Source organism: Phaenicophaeus curvirostris, chromosome 4, assembly GCF_032191515.1.
Source record: "Phaenicophaeus curvirostris isolate KB17595 chromosome 4, BPBGC_Pcur_1.0, whole genome shotgun sequence".
Classification (NCBI taxonomy): Eukaryota; Metazoa; Chordata; class Aves; order Cuculiformes; family Cuculidae; genus Phaenicophaeus; species Phaenicophaeus curvirostris.
In genome coordinates this window covers 26748010-26771713 of record NC_091395.1, presented here as the reverse complement: position 1 = coordinate 26771713, position 23704 = coordinate 26748010, and the positions used below count along the sequence as shown (strand labels likewise).

Here is a 23704-nt window from a genome sequence, read left to right as displayed (position 1 = left end):
CGCGACACGGGTCTGTGTGCATTTCTGTGCGAGTGTGCAACACGGAGCGGTGCGTGTGCGCGCCCACGTGCCACGCGGGTCGGTGTGTGTGTGCGCGTGCGCGTGCCACGCGCCCCGGGCGCGGCGGGGGGGGGCGGTGGAGGTGCCGGGGGGGAGCGGGGAGGGGTGTGCGCGCCACCGCCCGGCCCGGCCCGGCCCCGCCCCGCGGTAACAAAGGCTGCGGGCGCCCCCGCCGCGCGCCGCCCTGACTCATCGCGAGCCGCGCGCAGGCTCCGCGCCCGCCTCCCTTCCTCTCTCCCTCCCGCCGCGGACAGGCGGCGGCAGCAGCGGGGAGAGGAGGACGAGGAGGAGGAGGAGGGGAAAAAAAGAAGGGGAAGCGGAGGAAGGAGGCCGCGACACCGCCGCGATGGGTAAGGCGGCCGCTCGGCCCCGGCAGCCCGGCGCTGGGGGGCGGGCAGGGGCACGGGGGGCCCGCGTTATGTAAGGCGGTTCTTTGATAATCCCTGACCGCTGCTCGTAAGGATCCTCCATTTCTCTGGGTTTTTTTGGCTTGGGTTTTTTTTTTTTATTATTATTTATTTTGCCTTGTTCCTGCCTACAGTTGCAGCCATGTTACCTTTGCCTTTTCTCTGTCTTAATTAAGTGTTCTCGCTCGCCTCTTGCATCCAGCTTCCCACAAACGCCGTCGGATTTTTCATTCACGGGGCGCTCGGGCGGATTTCTCTTGCTTTCCCCGCTCTTTTGCAAACCGCGGCTCTCCTGGCGTTGAACACTCATTGTGAAAAAAAAAAAAACAAAAAAAAAACCAACCAAAAAACCTCCCTTCCCAGAAAGCCGGCCGTAACGTAGATCCCGGGGCCGAAGAGGGAGTGCCCAGACCGAGCTGCGGCGGTGGGATGGGGCCGCAGGTCCTGAGGGTGAGGAGCTGCTGTTTTGCAGCCTGGTTGAGGAGGTGGCAGCTCCTCCATTCGGCTTTGACATCGGCCCTTCCCGTGGCCTCAGGTCGCCCGGTAGTTTCTTCGCAGGTCGCGCGCATCTTTCGCTTTCAACTAGAAGTTTCCACGGGAAGAAGCGGTTGCAGTGCCTTCCTCGCTTTTTCTGGCTGTGGAATGTGTGTAAATACTTACCTTAACTGCCTTAAAACAATGCAGAACCTTTGGAGAATGGTTCAGAGTAGAAGCTGCCTGGGTCAGGCATGAGGAATAGCAGTGAAACTATAAGGATGTACTGATGGTGTGTTTTTTCATCGTGTGGGTTGAAAAGGCAAGACACCAGGATCTAGTTTGTGTATGTTTCCTGTCTCTGTTCACAAGGTAGGACTGTCAGTCTCATCACTCTGGTCAAAGTCTTAGTTGTAGCTAACTGTATTTTGGTTTCCAGAAACAAAAACTTCGGGGCATTGGTTAAAACCTGTTATGAAAAGTTGGTGCAGATTGAACACAGCACTCTTTTTTTTTTTCAGATGAGACTACACTTCAGTTGCAGGCAAGCTGGTAAACAGCTTGAGAATCTGCTACAGCTTGCTGCATAAGTGAGAGTATTTGTAATTATTTACAGAAGACAGAAATAATTTTCTTGTAGAATCTGTCAGTGTCAGTCCATGATTGCCTGGAGAGGTTGCCTGTGAAAATACAGAGGTACCTTCCTCCCCCCATTTAACTTCTTCACATATTAGGAGCCTGATTCTGTTGTCTTTAAAATCAAAGCAAAGTCTAAGTAGCTTCTGTAGCAGCTCTTGTTGCTGGCAGCAGCGACTGAAATCAGTTTTACCTTGGCTAGGAACTAATAATGACTTTCCATGTTTAAGATCTGTGTTTAAGCTTCTACAGTCAATGCACTAGCTTCCCTCATTCAGCTTATGGTATTCGTTTTGGTAATGCAAAAGCTGAAAATCCGTGGTATTAAATTGAGGATTAATTTTTACTTCCTATAGCTTTTATATTTTTCCATTAATTTGACTCAACAAACGAGCTTTTGTGGGAGAGAGTGCAGTCATGTCTTACGGTTAAACATATGGTCTATTTTGTGTTTATGAAGTTGGTATGGTGTTAGCTGATTTGTGTACTAATGATATCCAAAGGAAGCCCAAGCCGGTATATTCTAACTAAACTCAAAAGATTTCTGTCATTAAAAATACCTGTACATGTGCATTTTCATTATCTCTACTGTGTAGAAAAATTTCTACTGGCATTCTGGTTCCAAGTGTGTGTTCCTTTGAAATTATCATGGCAGCGCTTTCCTCCTAGAGGACAGTGATTTCCTCTCATGAAATATCAGTGATTTCCAAAATTATAGTTTTTGTTGTTTGCATTTATAGTTTTTAAAGTTGCATCTGAGTGTGGTTTAAACAATGTTCGGCTTTTGGCTTCGAGAGGCAAGTTGCATTAAGTACTCCTGGCAGTAGAGCACCTGAATATTTGAGATGACACGTGCACCACAAGTACTTTTGCCTTTGTTAGAACAGTTATAGGTTTTACTCTTCAGTTACTAATGTTATGTTTCAGTTTCACAATGAATGTCCTCTTTCTCCAGTCAGTTTTTGGTTTCTGCCTTGAAAAACACAACTGGTATACCCGTGCAAACAGTATATCCAAGAAAGTCTTCCTAGTTTATAGCAGTGGTTTGCAGAGGTTCTTGTAAGCAGGCTGCAGTTATTCCACAGACATAAAATAATAAAATAAAAATCAGGAACTTGGTTACACACTGACCACTCAACACTAATTCTTGGCCCCAAAAGATGGAGAAATGCCATGTATGAGAGTTTGTATGCAGAATACAAATACAGGTCACAGTTTATTTTTATGGCACGTTATCAGTTTGATTGAAGTATTGATGTTATGGTCTGTAATAGTGAGAGCTCACAAAAGTAATCTTCCCTTTTGAAAGTACTGGTTTTGTTAGCAGGAAATGGAAGACAGCCTCTTGCTCCCATGAAGCTTGATACCTACTTAGATGCTGATTGGGCAGCAAACTGCAAAATCAACCTGCTAAACTCTTTATAAAATACCTAATAGTAATAGCACAATGACAGCATTTCTAAGTTTCATAGGCTATAATGTAGATACACCTCCCAACGTACTCCCTTTTCTCTCCCAGTTTACCTTAAGAATTCTCACGTGCAGCTGCTTATCAAGTTTTTGGGTCAACTTGGAGTTGCCAGACACCAAATCCAGACTGAACCGCAGACTGGGGTGTAACAAGCCCCTGCCTGGCTTCAGGGCAGGGCAGAGGGAGAAGGGGGTTGGGGTGAAGCTTCAGACGTGGCTGTGTGCAATATTGCCTTCAGGAAGATAAGGATAAACCTGCCTACTTTTAATAAAAACTGTAACCTCAGACATGAGAGGACTGAAAGCCAATGAAAAAAAAAAAAGACCAAACTTCCATCTTGAGAGCTTTTTTGCTAGCTTTCTTGCAAGAGATACAAGTCAGACTAATAAACTGTATGGAAAAGACATGTATCAATTGCACAAAAAGATAATTTTTTGTTCATTTAAAGTTTTTGCTAGAACAGCAAGACTTCTAACAACACCAGCATATTAGTTCTAGCCAGCCAGAATACACCAGTTTAAGCCAGTACAAAAACTTGTGCAAGCATTTTCTATAAGTGAGAATGGTTTGGGCAAAAGTCTTGTCTTGAAAACGCAAACACAGAGGAAACTGCTTTTAGATTGCATTTCTTTTTCTTCAGTAATATTCCTTGAAGTGTGCTTCTGAAGCAGCCAGAGAGGTTGGGTTACTTCTGACTGACCTTCTTTAACGAATAACTGTTCCTGTGTTCAGGCCAATATTTGTGACCTTTTGTTACTATGTGAGACTGAAACCAACCAATTTTCTCTTTAGCTGTAAGTTAAAGGCTTCATTCACAAGTGTTTCCTGAGAACAGAATATTCAGAGGTATTTTCAAAAGTCTGTGAGGAACATCTGCCTTTCTGTGGCACCAGAATCTAAGTTGAAAGAGAAAGGGCAGAAGAACAGCTGAAACCTGAAGGAAACAAAGCAATTATAATGGAAGTGAGAAAGCTATGACAACACACAGGAATGGAAGGGAACAGAAATCCCTTAAGGGAAATGCTTGGAGGAAGAGAAATACTAGAAGCAGAGGAAAGACTGGGATTGTAAATGGATGAATGGAACAACAGAGAACAGACATAGGAGAGGGAAATCAGGAGCTTGATTGACTCTGTGTGTCTGTGCTCCTCCCCTCCCCCCCAAAGTTAAGAAAACAGTTGGGGTATATGTATAAATAAAATCAGATAATTTTTATTCTCTTTTTTTGTAGTACCATTTGGCTGCTGCTGACAGTCCTTGAGAAGACTTGTTATAATTTTCCATCTTCCTCAAGTAAAGTTGATTTATTTATGGAAGTTCTGAGAATTTAATTATTTATAATTTTTTTTAAAAGAAAATATTAACATAACTTAGCATTTGCTCAATAAGGGGAGAACAATGTCATCACCGTTTGTCAGGAGAGAAAGCTATGGAGATTCATTTGTGGCATCTGTCAAGGGGCTTGGTTGTTATCCCTTTGTAACTGTCGCAGGATGCAGTTCATGTCTTAAGATGACAAAGGGACATTAAACAGTGACCCAGTTACTTATGTAAGAGAAAATCCACTTTCTGCTGTTGACTAGTCCACCTGGGTCTGTTCACATGCTGTGTGTTCATGAAAATTAACATCCCTGCTGTCTTGATGCTGTAGGAGGCATTGCGTTTAAAGTTCTGACTTGTTTCCAGAATAAAACAGATTAGGAGCTATATCTAAACTTATGGAAATTAGGTGTCTTAGAATGTTGATGTGTGTTGTCCAGCTAACGGAGAATTTTAATGACAGTTTGAATTTAATTAGATGAGGAGGTTTTCCTAGTAAAGGGTTTTATAAGTAGCAGCTTTCATTGCAAGAACGATCTCTTAGGGCCTCTCTTTGTTAAATATGGCCTAGAGAATTGTTTCCGTTTAAAAATTTTAAAATAATGGCAACCAAACAGAATTTTGTTTGGTAGAGTAAAATGATAGTTTAAAGTCATGGACTTCTGAATGTTTAAGTTCCTCTTAGTGCAAAAATTTGCTAACGTAATAGAATTTACGTGTGCTCTAGATATGCCTAATAGCATTTTTAGACTCTCTGAAACAAATGGCTCTCACACAAAGAGCCCTCAAAGCTGGGCACACAGTCTAGTGACATTTGTTCGGTCTCAGAGTTGTGTGCTTCTAGTTTAGAGAGCTTTGAAGTTATGCAGAAACCCTGCTGATCTCATACTCTTCTTAAGATGTAATTCAAGTACATTATGAAGTTGGCAGACACTCAGAAGAGTCTGTCAAATCTATAAACCAGATAACTGTTGTTCATTTAACACCAGATAGAGGACAGAATTTAGTGCAGGATGCTTTAGGACCTGCAAATAAATAGCATATGCTGTAACTGTACAAGTGTGCACTGGCAGGGTATATGTCTTAGAAATGTTTCTTGATTTGAAGCACTTTCAGCTACGTCTTTGCAAATTCTGATAAGAAATGTCAGGGAATAAATGTGTGTGTCTGAAAGAGTTCAAAATATGCATAAATTGAGACAGTGTAGATACCTGTACAAAGTTGTGTTCAAATTTGAAGCTTAAAATAAATGAAGAATTTTCACTTCATGCTTTCCATGTGTAGGTTAGGCACGAACCTCTTAAAATTGCATTTACACATTTAAAAATCGGGGAAAACAATAGGAAACCCCCACATGTTGCAAAGGAAATATTTTAAGTGTTCCACTTCAATATTACTTCAATATTCATATTTCACAGCTCTTAGAACCTTACTGCTTCCTAGTCATGCATTATAGGAACATCTGAAGCATAAGTCAGTTCTGAGCTTTTATTAAAACACTAAGTTATTCCTTATGTTAATGATAGCTCAGGGATATTTGTGGAAGTTAGTCTGTGCTGTTGAAGTTCATCAGTTGTTTCCATCCACTAGTACTTGCTGACCTGATGACTATGAACATTTTAAAGAGCTGTGCAAAATCTATGTATAACTTTTATTTTATTCTTTTGTTGACCCTTCCTATCATTTGACTCTGATTTGACAAGTCATTTCAAGTATCTGATTAAATTCAACTAAGAAGGTGTGTGGCAAATAGCAGCCTTTCTTTCAGGCTCACTGCCCGTGTTCTGCAAATGTACTTGGAAATAAGACTGGACAGAATAATATGGATTTTTTAAAAGAGAGGTGGGGTCTGAGTGAGAAGACTGAGATTCATGGAGGAGAGCGGCTAAGCAGTATAGGATGGATGACATGAGGATTGAATAAAACCTTGGAGAAATTTGTCAGGGCTGCCAATGAGCCTGTGAGGGAGGAAGCTTGTGTTTGGGAGACCTGTGGAAGCAACTGCTCAGCATCTCCTGGTAGTCTTGAGTTTGCAAATCCATGGTCAGCCACCTGTGCATTTTTATGACCTTCCTGGTATACTAACAGGGGAGCATCAGAGCAAAAGCCTTGCAGTTGAAAACCCTATCCTTATTGCATTCTTCACCTTTCAGTAGACATCTTTACCTCTACAATACACCAGTCCAAAAAAACTCTTGATGTAACATATCAGCCTTCTCTTATTCTGCCTTGCATATAGTAAAGAGATCTGCAGTTGGAAGAGAACTGTCATACCCAAGACTTACAAATTCTGTTCCACTCCTTTGCCCTTATTTACATCCAGACTGGAAACTAAAATTGCATCATACTATAGGGATTCATTCTGTGATGGTGGTTTGTGCTAGATGCTGAAAATTCTGCTGGCTTAGCTATTGAGCGTAAATATCAAAACCCATCAAATATGAACACCTGCAAGCTTTTAAGGTCTTCTGGGTGAGTGGAGTGTTTGGCCTGGGGGGTCTGCATGTTGCTGAGGACAGTCTAGCTCTGCAGCTAGAAACTCCTCTTGTGGGACCACGATTAGAAATGTTTCCTGTCTTTGATGCTGGACATGACTGTTCAGTGACTTAAATTAATGGGGCTGGTTTAGCCTTTCTAGCCATAAATGCAACCTTACAAGTACATGCCACTGTTTACAGGGCTAGTAGCACACCTGTTCACTTCTCTAGCCTTGCTAAGCTTGTCTTGTATCCTTTCTTTATAGTGAAATCCCATTGTGCACCCAGTCAACAGCACCCAGTGCCCTGCAGGCATATCTTGAGTTCAGTACTACCAAGTAGCTACTTGTGCTGCACGAAGGCTTTGGAACAATTTCCTGAAATCAAAATGCTGTTTCATCTTGACAGCAGGAACACAGCATGGGAAGAGAAAAGGGTTTTAAAGCCAAAGCAGGATTGTACACATTTATCTTATCTAAATCTTCCCTGTCCACAAAATGTTTAGCTTACCCATCTTGGGCCTCTGGAAGAACTGACTGAAGTCAGTATTCAGTCTGGTGTACGTGGTAATAGCATCTTCATATCTCTGGCCACTTCCTCAACCAATCATCCAGTGTGGACACTGGAAGTCACTGCGTTACTGGTGTATTAGAACCCTTGTACAAACACCGAATACGCATCTCCTGAACTGTAGTGAGCATACAGTGAGTGAACATGACCTTTAAGAGGAGTCACAGCAGCAATGAACAGTTACGAGGTATTTCCACACTTAACTGTCTCTGTTCATTTCTCTCCCTCTCCTCTAAATAACTAGTAGTCATTGGTTTTTTTGTTCTTCTCCTGTACTTATGTCTTGAACTGATTTTAGGATGAGGATGTTCTTGGTGGGGGGATCAACCTCAACAGAGCACTGCTTTGTGGAAACTGGTATGATTAAATGAATTTAGAAATCCATTAATAGGCTTTATACAAATACATTAGCTCTACTCCTGCAAAACCTGTTGGGCAGTCCCTTTTCTTACCTGTTTTTTCATGAAGTTTGGGGAGAAAGTGCAGACGTGCTGGCTCCTGCCATATGGAGTTAGGGGAAAAGCAGAGAAAGATTTATAGAGGGAAGGGGATGGAGCATGTATGTAAGGGATTGCTGACAGGAGCCAAGCAGGTTCAGGGTTTTTTTTTGTTTAGTTTTTTTAAACCATTGCAGTAAAAATTCCATAACTCATTTACATCAAGATAGTGCTTCAAAGATACCAATCAATACATTTATGTACAGCAGTGCCCTTTACAGGTAAAAATCACACTTCTCTCTCTGATGTTACGATGTACTTTTTCTTCATGTCTTTTCTGTTTTACCTAGGAATTCTTTCTTGCTCTTAACACTCTTCCACAATCATCCTATTCCTTCAGGCTTCATTTCATTGCCCAGTTTTGTATAACATTTTCCTCCTCTAGTTATCTGTTCTTTTTCATATTTCTTCCTCCTCTGATTCTGTCTTTATTAATTATCTGACAGCTTCTTCCATCATCTACCCTTTCCACTATCTTCTTTATGAAAAGAGCTGAAAAACTGGTGCTTCACTTTCTGATTTCAAGAACTGAAGTGATTTTTTTTCTTCGCTTAAGTATCAGTTATTTACAACCAGTTTAAAATCGTGCTTAAGTTTTGCCTGATGTACAGTAAGTAAGAATGTATGAAAGAATGTGTCTCATGGGAAAGAAATTGTACAGAAATGTGCCCTATTCATGTAAATGTTGTTTATACAGCATTCTTGTACCTATGCAAAGCCCACACTGAGTACCACTAAAGTCATTGGAATCCTTCTTTTCTGACCTAGATGTTGCAGACCTTAAACTGTCCTGTTTTGGTGAAACCATGTAAAATCATATGCATCACTTCCCCATCCTTTCAAGATGTAGCAATATTGGTTCTCCCATTTATACCATTGGGGGAGAAATGGCAGACATTAGACACAAGCACTGTTAAAATGTATTTTATTGGTAGGTATTATTCCGTACTAACATGTAGCATCTGAAGGAACTTGCCAAATGAAGAAAGAGCTATAGCCTGTGATAAATCAAGTTCCCCAAATAACTTTCTTTTTGTTAAAAGTTGATATCAAAGAAGAAACTAGTTTAACATGGAGGTCATCATATTAGAACATCCTCCTGTAAAAGGAATACTAAGCATGGTGTCGTAAGTTATTAATATGCATATAGTGACCTTTGCTCTATCTTATAGCAGCAGCATAGGGAAAAAGAAAAACTGTTCTCAGAAATCTGTTTCAGAAACTCCCTTTGTAGCCATTAGGTGATGGCTTCCAGTGCTTTTTGATATTCCCAGAAAATGTTAGGAGTCCCTTTTTTGCAGAACTGATAAACATTGTGCTTCTAATAACACATATATTGGAGTGTGGATACTTAATGCTGTGAATGCATGAATGGTAGGCAGAAACAAAAAGCAATTCAATAACACTTCTTCAGAATGCATCTTCATTCCGGAAATGATCTGAAGGATTTGTTTAATTTTATGAAAGCTGTAACCTCTCCCTTTACGAGGAGGCTGAAGGCATCAAAGATCTTATTTTGATAAGGTAGTATGGAAGACTTCTTACACAGTCTCTGGTAGAGACTGGAAGAGTTCTCTTGTGAACGTTAAATTTGAGTTCAGTGCATGTACGCAATTCAAAACAGATGGCTGCTGGGGGAAATGCCCTAGATAATACAAGCACTTCATGTTAGTAAGGTGTGGCCTGTTTTACTTTTCCTTTTGTTTTTTTTTTTTTAATTTAAATTGATTTTTAAGTAGGCTTTCTGATCAAAAGCAACAGCTGTGGAGTACTGGATTGTTTTTAGCATACTTAATTCTTCCAGTTCTGAACAGTGTTCTGTCCTGCAGTGATCATAACAGCAAGGTGTCACTTGGAAGCCAGCATACATAGCAACTACTTAAACTTAAATGCATGCTTTTCTAAAATAAGAAATGGTCATCAACAAAACAGCATTCTTGGCTGTACATAAAGAACTTCCTGGATTTTTTTGAAATCTGTTTAATAGGCACATTTTACAAAATTACGTAATCTTTCACAGATTTTTTTGAAGCACAGGCTGCTTGACCTCTTTAATATCTTAAAGTAATAGATAAATCTATTTTTTTCACATTGCCAAAAATTTTTCTTAAAATGAGAAATATGCTGAGTGGCCTGCTTGCAGATTAAGATTGGACTTTGGGCAGAGATGTAACTCTGAGATCAAGAATTAGATGTCAACTTGAAGACTCGGGCGTTCTTGCAAGCTCCTGTTTTTTCTTTTCCTTTCTACTCCCTGGATTTGTGTACTTCTTGCAAAAGCAGCTTTGTGACAAAACAGGCCTCTTATGATTTTGGACACATTTTAGAATAAAAGTATTTTTTTAGCAATTAATTGTTGGCTTCTCAAAGAACAGTTGGAATAGATCTTTGATGGCCACTATGGTTATTGTATTTATGCAATGGTAAAAGATTGTGTCCTTGAACTTTGATCATGTCGTGTGTGTTGGACTTCAATGTTGTTTTCTAACACCTTCAGGGGATCAGTGCAAATTTAGAAGCCAAATTCTGCTTGTGTACATAAGCATAGTATTGTGCTTTGTATTTGTGGAATTAATTTGTCCCCAGAATTCAGCATATCATTTGAACATTTTCATTCTAGAAGTTTCTAGTGCTTCATCTAATGCAATCTAAGGGCAATGTAAAACAAGACAAGACAGTCTGGTTGCTTTGAACTGAAAGACCTACATACTCAAAACAGAGTTTATAAAGGAGCATTAATTCAACGAAAGTAGAACTTCTTTTTCAGTGCTGAGAAATGACTTCTTTAAATCAAATATAACAAATACTACCAGATGACAGGTTTAAGTGCATTATAGTCTTAAATGACACTATATTGCAGTGCTTTAAGTGACCTAGTTGCAGAGCATTTAGAAAAGGTAATCTGTGGAAACCAGCCTTGCTGCTGAAGGATCTGTATAGTCAGATTATGGCCTAAGTTCCCCATTGCTCTGTATTATGCATAAAGTGACTGCAGATTTGATTTAAGATGATAATTGGGTCCAAATTGTAGCTTTTGTATTGTGCCTGGGCATTAATGACCATAAGATGATGTGTAATAAAGTGATGGGTAATCATAGAATCATAGAATAACCCGGTTGGAAGAGACCCACTGGATCATCAAGTCCAACTATTCCTATCAAACACTAAACCATGCCCCTTAGCACCTCGTCCACCTGTGCCTTAAACACCTCCAGGGAAGGTGACTCAACCACCTCCTGGGTAGCCTGTTCCAGTACCCACTGACCCTTGCTGTGAAAAATTTTTTCCTAATGTCCAGCCTAAACCTCCCCTGGTGGAGCTTGAGGCCATTCCCTCTTGTCCTGTCCCCTGTCACCTGGGAGAAGAGGCCAGCACCCTCCTCTCCACAACCTCCCTTCAGGTAGTTGTAGAGAGCAATGAGGTCTCCCCTCAGCCTCCTCTTCTCCAGGCTAAGCAACCCCAGCTCTCTCAGCTGTTCCTCATAAGGCCTGTTCTCCAGCCCCTTCACCAGCTTTGTTGCTCTTCTCTGGACTCGCTCCAGAGCCTCAACATCCTTCTTGTGGTGAGGGGCCCAGAACTGAACACAGGATTCGAGGAGCGGTCTCGCCAGTGCTGAGCACAGAGGGAGAATAACCTCCCTAGACCTGCTGGTCACACCGTTTCTGATACAAGCCAAGATGCCATTGGCCTTCTTGGCCACCTGGGCACACTGCTGGCTCATGTTCAGTCGGCTGTCAACCAACACCCCCAGGTCCCTCTCCTCCAGGCAGCTTTCTAGACAGACTTCTCCTAGTCTGTAGCACTGCATAGGGCTGTGCTCACGGTACCTTCATTTTTGAGAAGACTTGAAGTCTCATTTTTAAATACTCATTATAGTTTAGTAGAATTAAGGTCTTAAAACAGTTTTGAGGCTGTAGTGACTCACAGCTGTGGAAGCCAGGAAAAGCTGCAGGTGTTTGGTACATTGGAGAATTTGTGGCAGAAGGGAATAAGCAGTTTTATTTTCAAAAGACTGGTCAGTTCTTTGTATCATGATAACAGATACAATGAGGAAATCCAACTTCCCATGCATTAGAGAGGAAAGGTAACTGTGCTGGCTGCGAGTGACTAATATTTACTGAAGAGATAAGAGCACTGAGCTCTAGCATTAAACAAATGCTCTTCAGAGGAATCTATAAACACTAATTCATTTAAATAGCCTTTTAAGTGAGAGACCAAAGATAAAATTTTGTTTAACTATATGAAAAGTGAAGCAGAGAAATAAAACCAGACTCAAATTTCACCCTCTCCCTGCAGTAATTTCTTTTAAAAAGTGAAAACAAGAAGACCAAGACAGTAGACTGTAAAAGGATGTCTTCCTTTACTCCAATTTTCATGTAGAGTTTAGTTATTGCGTTGCAGATGGCTGCTGTTGACACAGATAGGGAAATAAGAAAGAAGTGAAAATTAGGTTTTTGCCTTGAACAATGAAAGTTGGAAGTAAACAAGTAGCCTAATAAGTGAAAGGCATGCTGTCAAGAGATACTTATTTGGTATATGTGAGAATATTTGCTCCTAAAATGCAGTTTTCTACTATGACACTGCGTCATTTAAAAGAGATATCAAAGTGTCATAATGACAGCTATAATTAAACCTAGCATTTTCAAAGGCTTGTATTCAGACCACAATTTATTCTTCGCCTAAAAATGTGAAGTTTGAGTGTTTTGGTAATTATTTCATTGTATACATATCATCTTTTAACAATTAATTGGCTGGGAAGTTCCTAACCACTTGTTTTCATAGGAATGTGGAGAGCTAATACGATTTTATACTTACACTAGTGAACAGTTAACAAAATTGCCTCTGTGGTACTTATATTCCACTTGTGTCATGTACACTGTGTCAAATTTTGGAATTTTTTAATCAGAATTCACTTTTTAGAGATAGGAATAATTAATAACATTTCCTTAATATTAAAATATTGTTACAGAAAGCAAGCTTGTTCAAGGGCTTTTTGTTTGCCTTTACAACTGAAGACCACAGTGAAAGGGAGTCCACCTTCTTGGTTCTTCAGAGTTGTGCTCGGATCCTTATGGAATAATATGAAGGAGTTACCACATCAAGATAATTTTGCATCATTCTAAAATAAGTTGCTTCTTTTCCCCAGTAGTAAGACTTCACCTCTGTAGTATTATACAGTCATAGTCTGTCTTCTTGTATGTGGAAATGCAAGCAGTATCAAAAATACATACACTGAGTGAATGTGAGACAAGAATCTGAAAAAAAAAACCCAAACAAACAAACTGTGTTTTCAGGAGAAAGGAAATAATTTTGTACCTACAAAGAAGCCTGTCTTACCTGTGCTTGGGTTTTTTTTCCTTCTTGACCCCCAAACTGCTACGTCTCTTATGGAACAAAAGGGTAGTTACCTGTTTTGGAAAGAAAAGGGAAAGATCTGTTATGTAAGAGTTAGGTAGCCAGAGTAGTCTGATCAGGATTTTTCCAATCTGTACTCTGCTACTTTTTAGTAAGACCAAGCAGTTACATTTCTGTTGCACAGGAATACTTATACATACCTGGAAAAAATGGGTCCTGTTTGGATGCAATGTAATGAGCCCTATGGTAGAAACAGTGAAGGTGTTTTGAGCTGAAAACCTTAAAAGAAATACAGAGTTGTCATTTGGAAGCATTTTGAAGTGGAACTGTTGCCAATACTGGAACCAGGTCAGCCATAACCTTGTCTAGCTACTGTTGGAAGCCTCCATGGTCTTTGTAATGTCTCTTCGGGTATGTTCAGGTTCCCCTTTACCCTCCTTTTTGCCCCATCTCCCCTTACATATCATATGTTCTGGGCACATGCCCATCTTGGTAGCCCGGTCCTAAACTCTCTCCAGTTTTTCTGCGTCCTTCTTGATCTGGGACACCTAGAACCAGCAAAGAATTTTGGGGGACACAAATCCTTGCCAGGGATCAAGCAGAGCCTTGGTCTGCTGGCTGTGCTTCTAATATAGCCAATATACAGTTTGCTTTATTTACCTTGAGAACATGCTGCTGCCTCATGTTCTCTTTGGCATCCATTGCAACCCCGGGGGCTTTTCAGCAGCTTGTTCTCTGCCTGCATTGATGCTTGGAGTAATTCTCATTGTGCCTAACTGCTTGTTTCAATGGGATGTGAGATAGGAGACCTTTTTATCTTGTGCTTACAGCTGAAATATTAGCAGTTTCCCTGATAAATATTGTTTTAAGGATCAATTGCTGACTGTATTGGTTAATATTACTTCAGTAACACTCCGTATGAGGCTTTTGTATGTTAGTAAAATGGAGATTAAGGATATTAAGCCTGGTAATGCTTTTTAAAATTTTTGGTTTTATATGTGTCTTTTGGAAGTAAGCGGAACGTGACCAGCACTGATCTATGCCTGCTGAAGCAGAGGTATCCTTGTCTTATTCTCATTGCATTCAAACCTAAGTCTTTCAACTGTAGTTAAAATCAGCAGCAGCATTTGGCTTGTGCATAATCCACACATTTACTCCATGAAACTTATCTCTGAGTTTTCCACCTGTGACACGTGACAACTTCTGAACTTCTCCAATTCTTCTTCCTTCTGCTTTCAAGGGATCAATTATAATTGAGAAAGTAAAGTTTCAGAAAAAATAATTGGAAAATGTAGTAGGAGAGATTTTCTTCAGGTGTGGTCCCTTTGTGGCTAGCATCTGTGGGAGTTATATGTGCTGACTGAGAGGAATTTCCTTGGCGCAAATACTATAAACACATAATATATAGAGAGGACTGTGCTGTTCCTTAATGTTGGTGCAAGATTCTAGGATTCCTATCCTAGCGGAGGATGGGAATAGGGCACGTTGTTGGAGTTTTTTGGACTACTGACAGACTGTTGCAAGGATTTTTTTAGTCTTTCTTGACTGTCAGGTAGTCCATAAATAGCTCCTCAGTGCACTCAGTTATGCTGAAGGCTGCAACATCCTTGTTACATGCAGGAGCTAGTCAGGAAATTACTTAGAGCAGTAGAAGTTTCTTTGTAGACCATGTTTAGGGTTGGACTGCATTACAGCGCTCTGGACTTGAAGTGCTGGTTCCCAGTGTTGCATTCAGAAACCTGAGCCAGGAGTTTGTATCTCTAAACAGTGCCTGGAGAGTTCAGAGTAGGATCAACTACTGAGCTCAGCAGGAAACCACCTATAGTTAATATGCATATCATTTTCTGATCAGCACAATTTCTGCCTAGAGCATGGAATTCTTTCTTAGACATGGGTGTCTCCTCTTTTTCAGTGAAAGTCTGAATCTTCATTCCTCCTTCTCAGATGTGAATAGAGGAAGAGGTGCAGCTGATTTACCACCCTTGCCTTCCTGGGGATAGGTACACATGCAGGAAAAAGAATGGTTCAGGGTTTTTTTCCTGCCTGAAGTTGAAACTGTGCCCTCGAGCAGATCTGAAAACCAGTCCTGATAGTGGTATCTGTTCACAACCTTTTACTGAAGGCGTGTTTTTTAGAAGGTGGAGCTGTTCAGTCCCAGCACTTCTTCCTGTGACTGCTCATTTGTGTTATGCAATGATTGCTTAATATCTCAACAGGAGAAGCAGGAAGTGTTTCAGTCCTCACATGAAAAATGCAAAAATCTGATCTAAGTGCATTTCTGGGAAATTGCGTTTAAATCCTTTTTTTGTAGAGGATAGCATTTGGTTTATTTTCATTTTTTCGGCTAATGTGCAAGAGGTGCTTTCACTTTTTTGCCATCCTTTCTGATGGCTGCCTTTCTCCCAAGAATTCATGTTGTCTGTGTGTACCAGGCACATTTGAGGAAGGATTGAGATTAATACATGAATTTGGTTAAGCTCCCTGAGAGGATTAAGAGAGTTCTAGATTTCGGCTTCACATATGTGGAACTTCAAAGGAAAAAAGGTTATATTTCTCCAGAATTTGGTGACTGGTAAACGGGCAGCAGGCTTCCTAGAGTCATCTCTGTAGATAAACCTGATTTTTTTGTTTGGTTTTGGTTTTTCCCTCCTCTGATTTAAGGGTCAGTCAAGATCTGCCTGATCATCAGAGGGATGAATGTCTTAGATGACAGCGGACATTCTTGATTTAGAGGTTGACATTTGCAACTGTATCCAGTTGTGACAGAACCTTACATCCCTTGTGAAACGTATCCCAAGGACTTGTTTGTCCTCCCTGTCTGCTGTTAGCTCTGCCCTTCATTCTTGAGACCTGCAGATTGTATGCAGAGCCTGACTCCTTTCTGTTTCTGTCAATATGACTCTTTACTTAGTCTGAGAGGTGGTTATTAAGCAGTGAAAGCAAAGCAGTCCTCCACTTTGCAGCACACTCAGATCCTGCCTGTGGGGGAAACAAATGACTAGCAATTTAATGTACTAAGAGGCATTTTGCAGAAATATTTTGTCTTTTAAAAATATATCTCTTCTTGGGGAAAAAAATTAACTTGCTTGCCTTTCTTATTTAGGTTCCTACAAGCACATGTCTTGGGAGCTTTCCACTTGGTTTTGGAATGCTGTCTGAACATAGCTGATTGCAGAATGGGGGATTAATAGTTTAAATGAGGGTCATAAGATTTAATACATAGAAAGTAGCCTTTTCTTTTGAAGATCTCCCTCTCCACTGGATTTGCACTGTTGGATTTTCTTTCTCCAAACCCGTATTTTCAGAGAATATTGCATCTCCTCGTTCAGTTACATGTTCATCATAGTGGTTTGAAGTAATATTTGAGGCTTATAACATCTGGATTATGATTTATCCAGCTGTGTATATGTACTGTAATGGGCTTCCTCAGAACATCAGTATTCTGTTTACTGCATTGTCACTGTTGAATATTTTTTATTAAAGAAAGCTCTTAAATGCTGTGTAGAGGTTAATGATTACTCTTAACTTCAGCAGAATACTAGTGGGTTTTGTAGAAATGGTTCTTTAAAATAAGGTTATATTAAGCATTTTGTGCACCGTTTTAATTTTGCTATCTGAATATGCAGTTTTATGACTTATGTAAAACCTGGGTTGAATCCTTTTCTTCTAGAGAGCATCTGAGCTGATCCTGTCACTGCGGTGTTTTTGTTGATGCTCTACATCCTATGCATTCCTAAGTGAGAGCAAATAACTGCATTAATGGCTAAATATTTATTATTAGAGGGATTAACCACAGATGTCCACTAATCGCCAGGTTTAAGGCAGTAAGTGAAACCTATAAAAACAAACTCTAGATTACATTTTGGCCCTAAAAGCGTATAGATGAATGATTGTAAATTGAAGACTGGGTTGTCAGTATATGTGGGCAACACTGCCTGCTTACAGAGCAAATTATTGTTGATTTGGGGCTGGTTCAGTAATTTGTGCTAAACTGAAGGACTAGTGGCATCAGTCAGTCTCACCAGGCAGGAAGTGGTGTTTTCCTGGATTCATTTAATTTCCTTGGTATCCTTCATTGACATTTGAGACTATTAAAAGACTTCTCCAAGGCATGAGGAAACTGTAGTGCTCTTATCAGCCCTTCTGTGGTTAAAGGAAATTTGTGACTTGCAGGTTTTAATGACTGTGTTTTCAGAAGGAAAGGCACATTCTTACATTATAGCCTTTCCCTCCTTCCCTTCCTTCCTTAGGGCACAAATATTTTGTTGAGAGTAGCTTCAGTAGGAGAATATAGGCAAACAAGTACTTTCCACTATGTGAACTTTTAATTATAAGATGTTTGCATATTAAGGGATTTAGAGTCACATATTAGATGTCTTTCTAACAAACTTTCACTGGAAACCAAGCAATAGCACAAATGGCGGGTCACTTCCATTATGAACTTGTTTGTGTGCACTCAATCAAATTCAGTATATTTTCAGGGCTGGAAGCTTTCATGCGTAGCTTGTAATTATCGTGTAGCTTGTAATTAAAAGTAGGGAAATTCTGGTAATTTTGGGGAAGTTAAATAACAAAAAAAGTGAATTTTGAAAGTTCTCTAGGGAACAGCGTAAACAACCACTAGGCCTTCAAATCCAAGGAATATCTGGCCTTTGGGATATCGTGAAATCCCTCAGCCTGACAAGATGCAGAGGCTGCGACCTAATCCTGACAATGTAATGCTGACATAGAGAATTGGGGGGAAAACTACTGGTTTCTGTTAAATGATAACTGGGGACAAGTGTAGTAGATCAGCTGGTTTAGGATATTTACCTAATTGTCAGGAAGGAAAGGGGAACTTGCATGAGTGTAGTTGCATATCAAATTGTCTTAGGGACTGCTGAGGTGATTCAGTTTATGAAGTTTTTCCATTTGTTTTTAAGCTTTATTTTACCAGTGATAGAAGTATTAGTTTATATCTCTGTATAAAATTTAAAGGAATAGACTGCAAAATGACCTTCATATCCAGGTAAATATTATTCTCCTTGCTGAGGTTTTATTCAAGTGCAGTGTATAAACCTTCAGTCTTCCAATGTCTGTCTGTTTCTCAAAGAGCTAACATAGGAAGGGAACTCTATTGGCACAGAACACCATGGTAGCTACTGCTGTGGAGAAAACTGAAGTCAGGAGAAAATGGGTTGCTAGAGTGCTCTGATCAACCTTGCATTTAAAACTAGCTGCTTGAAGATCCAGCAAACAAAATAATTTCTTAGCTTGGAAAAAGACTGGGAAATTTCAAGTCTCCATATTCCAAGAGTTTTTAAAGAGCTTACAATTCAGAAAGATGCTCAAAAGTCCAGAGGTCCTTCTTTAACAGTATGCCTTTTGCAGGCAGGTACAACAACAAATATCCCATAGTCGCATACAAAAGGACAGTAGCAAAATAAAGAAAAGTTATTAAGTGATAAGAGCAGGATTTCAGATCAGGAGTATGAAAGCAGGTTACAGAAATTGTTATTTTTCAGTGACAACTTCATTATGTTGCCAAGATACCTTAAAAATATAGCACAAAATAGTTATAGGGTACGTGTAAGAACATTGTTATGGTCTGTTAAGTCTTCTGTAGCCTTTCCTTAAAGTTTCACAGCTTTCCCTATATTCGCCTCTTATTTTCCCACTGCTCAGGCCTACTACTATTGCTATAGTAGATAGCTCTTTAGGTCTAGACCTGTATGTTATGGCTTTGAAGACTGGAGCAGCTAGTTTTAATTAAGTCCACAACGAAGAGCTGAAAGAGAATGTCAAAACAAAGATCTTTCTAGTAAAATTCTTTAAAAAACTCAGTTTGGTTGAATTGCTCACAAATTAGTTACAATAACAATAAAAATGGTCTATATTTTTACAGTTTTATGCCCTTTCTCATTATGTGTCAGGACCTCCAAGTGTTTATACACACTTGGCTGGCTACTTAAAGAAATACTCTAATAAGAATGAAAAGTCACAGGTAGGTACTGAAAGAATCAGGCTCTGATCTGTCTTCTGAGTGCTTATCCTGCGGAGGTTTAAGATCTAAATTAATCCCATTAATTTACAGATTTTTGTACTTGATTCAGTTATAAGGTGTTGAGGTATAGGATTGAGCAGAGCATTCCTAAACCACTCCTCATGACTGAAATAGCATTTTTGTCTCACTGTCTATTTCTTACATCCCAGAAAATTGATCTTCTAGCTGAGAGTCTGGGGGAGCATTCAGTACTGTTTTACCTGTCTCTTTTGACTCAGTGTAGTGCAGAAGTGGATTGCCTAGATTAACTGTCAGGCCTGTGACATTTTGAATCCTCACTTATATTTGGCTACTACTATTATTATATATGCGATGTGTTTATGATGTCCACCTTATTAGATGGACTCAGCCTCCAATGAAAAATGAAGTAATTGGGGACATTAGTAGTCACCTAATAGTGTCCTGTGCCAAGCTAGGCTAACTATGAAGCTAGATGAGGTTGCTCAGAATGTGTTCTTTTTCTTGAAGGGGGGCGGAGGTTGGCAAACCAATTCTGGTTTTCCAGGGCAAATTTGAATATAAATTACAGTGTGGATTTTTTTTTTCTATTTAATACACATATTTTGGCACAGTGATTAGAGAATAAATGTGTAACTGATTTTGCCACTAAAAGCTATATACATAATATCTACTGAGCATAGTACCCATCTGTTTTGAAAATCTCTCTCATTGCTCAGAGCGGTTCTTGAGATTTGTTTCCCCTGTGAAGGTTTTTGTCACTGAATGTTTCTTTAACTTGCTGTCTACTGTGACTTTAACTCCCTATACCTAATTCCGTTCTGCTGGGTCTGAGGAGGCTGAGTAGATTCTTACTTTTTGCAGTTTTAGAACAACTAGGCACCAGGTTTTCACTTTCATTTTGTATTTGCCTGATAAGGAACTTGGAGCAGCAGTAGATTGAACAATCCGAAATGTTAGGAAAAAATATATAAACCCAAGTAACAGCCCAAAGCAAAACCTCAGCAGTTTACTTTCAAGGTTAGTTTCAAGTTTACATGCAAGTAAACTTGTTAGAACCCAGCCATCTGTGCACTATTAGGTGTGTATTTGACACACACAGAAAAAAAATAGTAAGTAAAAAGCTGTCAAGTGACTCTTGAATGTTCAAATGCCTCAAAGGCTCTTTGTGTGGTAATGTTGGCACAGATTCTAAGTGACCAGATGGAATTTTATTAACACTCAATAGGACAAGGGCTGAGTTTTTGTTTAACTTACTATATTTGAAATGCTTGTAGAGAATGTGTCAGAAAGCTTGATATTTTTTTCCTACTGTACAGAACTACACATGTAACTTCCCTTAATGCAAAGATGTTGACAGCTTCAGAGGTTGTCATTTCTGTATGGTGGGTAAGAAGAGATACGAGGTGTATGGTAACTTAAATATCACCACTTTTTAGTGAATTTTATAAAGGTGGGTTTGTATACAAAATTAGTGGATATATGTAATTCAGAAACAAGTTTTTTAACAACCATACTTAAAGAATGTATTTTTATAAGAGAACAAAAAAGTATTAAAATAACCTTGATTTGTGATGTCAGTAATGACTAACAGTAGTGATGTCAGATTTCCATTTAAGGACTGCAGTAAACGTAGAAAACCATGTGAATGTATGTGAATCTTCCTCATCTGGCATCTTCATGGGTTTATTGTCAGTAAGAAATATCTAAAAACTGAAAATCTTCATTGTCTCAATAAATCGCAAGATGACCTTCAAACCAGACAGCCTAAGAAGCAAAGGAACCAAATCTAGCATACCATGGTCCCATTGTTTGCCCCATGCCTTTTAAGTGCTTCCTTTCCATATTCAAGGTTTTCAGGGAATTCACGATAGCTAGAAATGTGCTGTGTTACAGGTTAGTATTTTGTAATATCTGATTTACCTGAAGCTTCATGAAGAACACTGATGTGATGTACAAGTCAAGCCAGCAGTACTAATTTTGAGCTTGGGTATCTTAAACAGGCAAAATTCTCACTATTGCTGGTGAAAGATGAGCCTGAGGACTTTGTACAGAAACAGATCCAGTATTTGTTCAGTAACTCCAACTGATATTATAGGCATTTCAGAGATATTAATGTGTATGTTGTTACAGAGTATTTATAAGGCAAGATGGAATTAATACACTATGTGAGTGAACTGAACAATTAAATTCCACAGTTTGGGTTTAGAAGTCAGAATCTGGTTGACAACAGAAAGAGTATGTTGTATTTTGTGAACCAAATGCTGTGGCTGCATACAGTGGGCAGCTGGCTGCCTCTTTAGTTGCAGCCTGTAGGCACTTAAATCCTGGAAGAAATCTACTTACTTCTTGGTGGCTCCTCTCTTGTCCTTCAGCAGGGACTGATAGGGAGACCATAAGTGCTGAAAGAAAGGATAGTTGCAGCCTGAGCTTCAGCTCCCAAGCATTCTTCATGCGAGTTGTCATGTATTACTGCAGATCACGCTTATGGGAGGCAGGAGAAAGAAAGCCAAACAGCTGGAGGCTTAGGTTGTGATACGCATTTTAGAATTTTTTATGGTTTTGACATCTATGCCCGAGCTGTTATTTCTGTTGATAACTTGATTTCTTCATTAGGGAAATGAGTTGGTACTTCTTTTATGTAAATACAGTAGGAAGATGAGGAAGATTGCTACTCCTGCGTTATGTTACCCGTTTGCATTTCCTTGGAAGAGGTTTAGAGACTCCACATAACATAAGTGCACAGATAAGAACTACACAGACTCCTAAGATGCTGAAGTTAGGCTTTTGACTGTCTTGCCACTTTTCTTCCTGTGTTATTGCTGGCACTGGCTGGTAGGTACCCTGCCCTGCCTTAGCCTTTTTCCCCAAATGGGAAAATTGCTGCAGTGAACTTTGGTTTTCCTGTGTTCAGAATTCTGATGCTGCTTTCGAGGAATGCAAGTACTGAATGGTAATCTAGAGAGAAATGATTTAACAATTATCTTTAAAAAACTTCCTAAAAAGTAAGGGAAACAGAATAAGGTCTCATCAGATAGATGATTCTGAATAAATTAACTGTGATGTGCATGAATTTATGAAATTAATATATTTATAAAAAGTCATGTGAACATGAGACTTAAACCAGAAGACGCAGAGGAAAATTACCTGATACTTATGGTAGAGACAATACGATATTTTTCTTCCATTCAGCACCCAAACTGTTTTTCACTGAAATGTGACTAATCTTGATATGACATGTCACTTAGGATAAAACAAGCATTTTGCCTTCTTTACTATCAGTTTTATAATGAAGCATTGAATAAAGCCACTGAAGTGGATTCAGATTTGATTGCAGGTGGTAATGTGTGTTTCTTGCTCAGTAAGGACCCAGTGAGGGTTTAAAAGGCTTTTGTCTATCAAAAATACCAATTAGTATTTTCTGTTCTGCTTTGCATGTCTCCTGGGTTTTCATAATGTCGCTCAGAGAAGTCGAGGAACCAGGAGAATGTAAATTGTACAAAAATAAACTGTGCAGTTGTGTCTATTAAATGTAATCCTCCACAAGTTGATAGCCATCTTGTATATGATTTTGTCGTCTACTCCTAGTAATAGGGTACCAGAAGAGATCTTTCCATAAACTGAGCTGTATCTTCTTTAGCTGAAAAAACATCGTCTTATGTCATTAGCTGATTTTTAAATGAAATTCATCCAGTACAGATTCTCTTTATCAAACAATATATTTCTTTTTTGTTTATGAAAAAATACATTTCAGCCTTGCTTTAGGACGTATTTTGAGCATGATCTTTTAGGGTTTTTTGTAAATCAGTAGAAGTTGTATTGGTTTCACTGGATTTTGATCAGTTTCTTTGGACCTTAAGGTAATTTCCAATCTTCAGTGTTTAATTAGGAAATATTAAGATACATAAATCTGTACTTCATTTTCCTAGGGGAAGGGACAAAAATCTTCCAAGATTCTGCAGAATATTTTGAAATGCCGTTCTTACAGTCTATCCTTTGCTATTCAGAGCTTAAGTAGTAGAGAAAGGGTCATTAGCATGCAGAAATCAGTTACAGCCATGATGAATCAATATACCTTGCAATAGTTGTAAATGTTTGTATTAATATCTATTTTCTTATTTGTGACTACAGTAAAAATATGCAAGTTATTTTCCAAGACTACCATTTTCCACCAAGGCAAAAAAACCCTAAAAACCAAAACTCAACAAAAAATAGCACAAACAAAACAAAACAGACCCAGGAAACAAGAAAAAAAATTACATTTTAGCTCTTCTCTGTTTCTGTTTATCTTTAGTGTTGAACCTTTTAATTCTGCTTACGTACATGTTGTTGAGGGAGTTCAGAAGTAGTAACAACACCCAAAAGAACACTGCACCACTTTTTTTTTTTCTTCTTTAAACTTAACTAGAATTCTATGGCCAAATTAAAATATTGCA

The 23704-nt window shown here is 39.3% G+C and overlaps 1 protein-coding gene across 2 annotated transcripts in view; it reads left to right on the top strand.

Moving 5' to 3' along the window:
* The first annotated feature begins 308 nt into the window (after nt 1-308).
* RAP1GDS1 (Rap1 GTPase-GDP dissociation stimulator 1) overlaps nt 309-23704 on the top strand; it is a 94823-nt gene continuing 71427 nt past the window's right edge. Inside the window, exon 1 of one of the 2 annotated variants that reach the window (XM_069855569.1) lies at nt 309-410. In XM_069855569.1, coding sequence (XP_069711670.1) covers nt 407-410 — 4 coding nt within the window. In that variant the 5' untranslated portion in view covers nt 309-406. The remainder of the gene's footprint in view (nt 411-23704) is intronic. The other variant, XM_069855568.1, reaches the window with a different exon arrangement.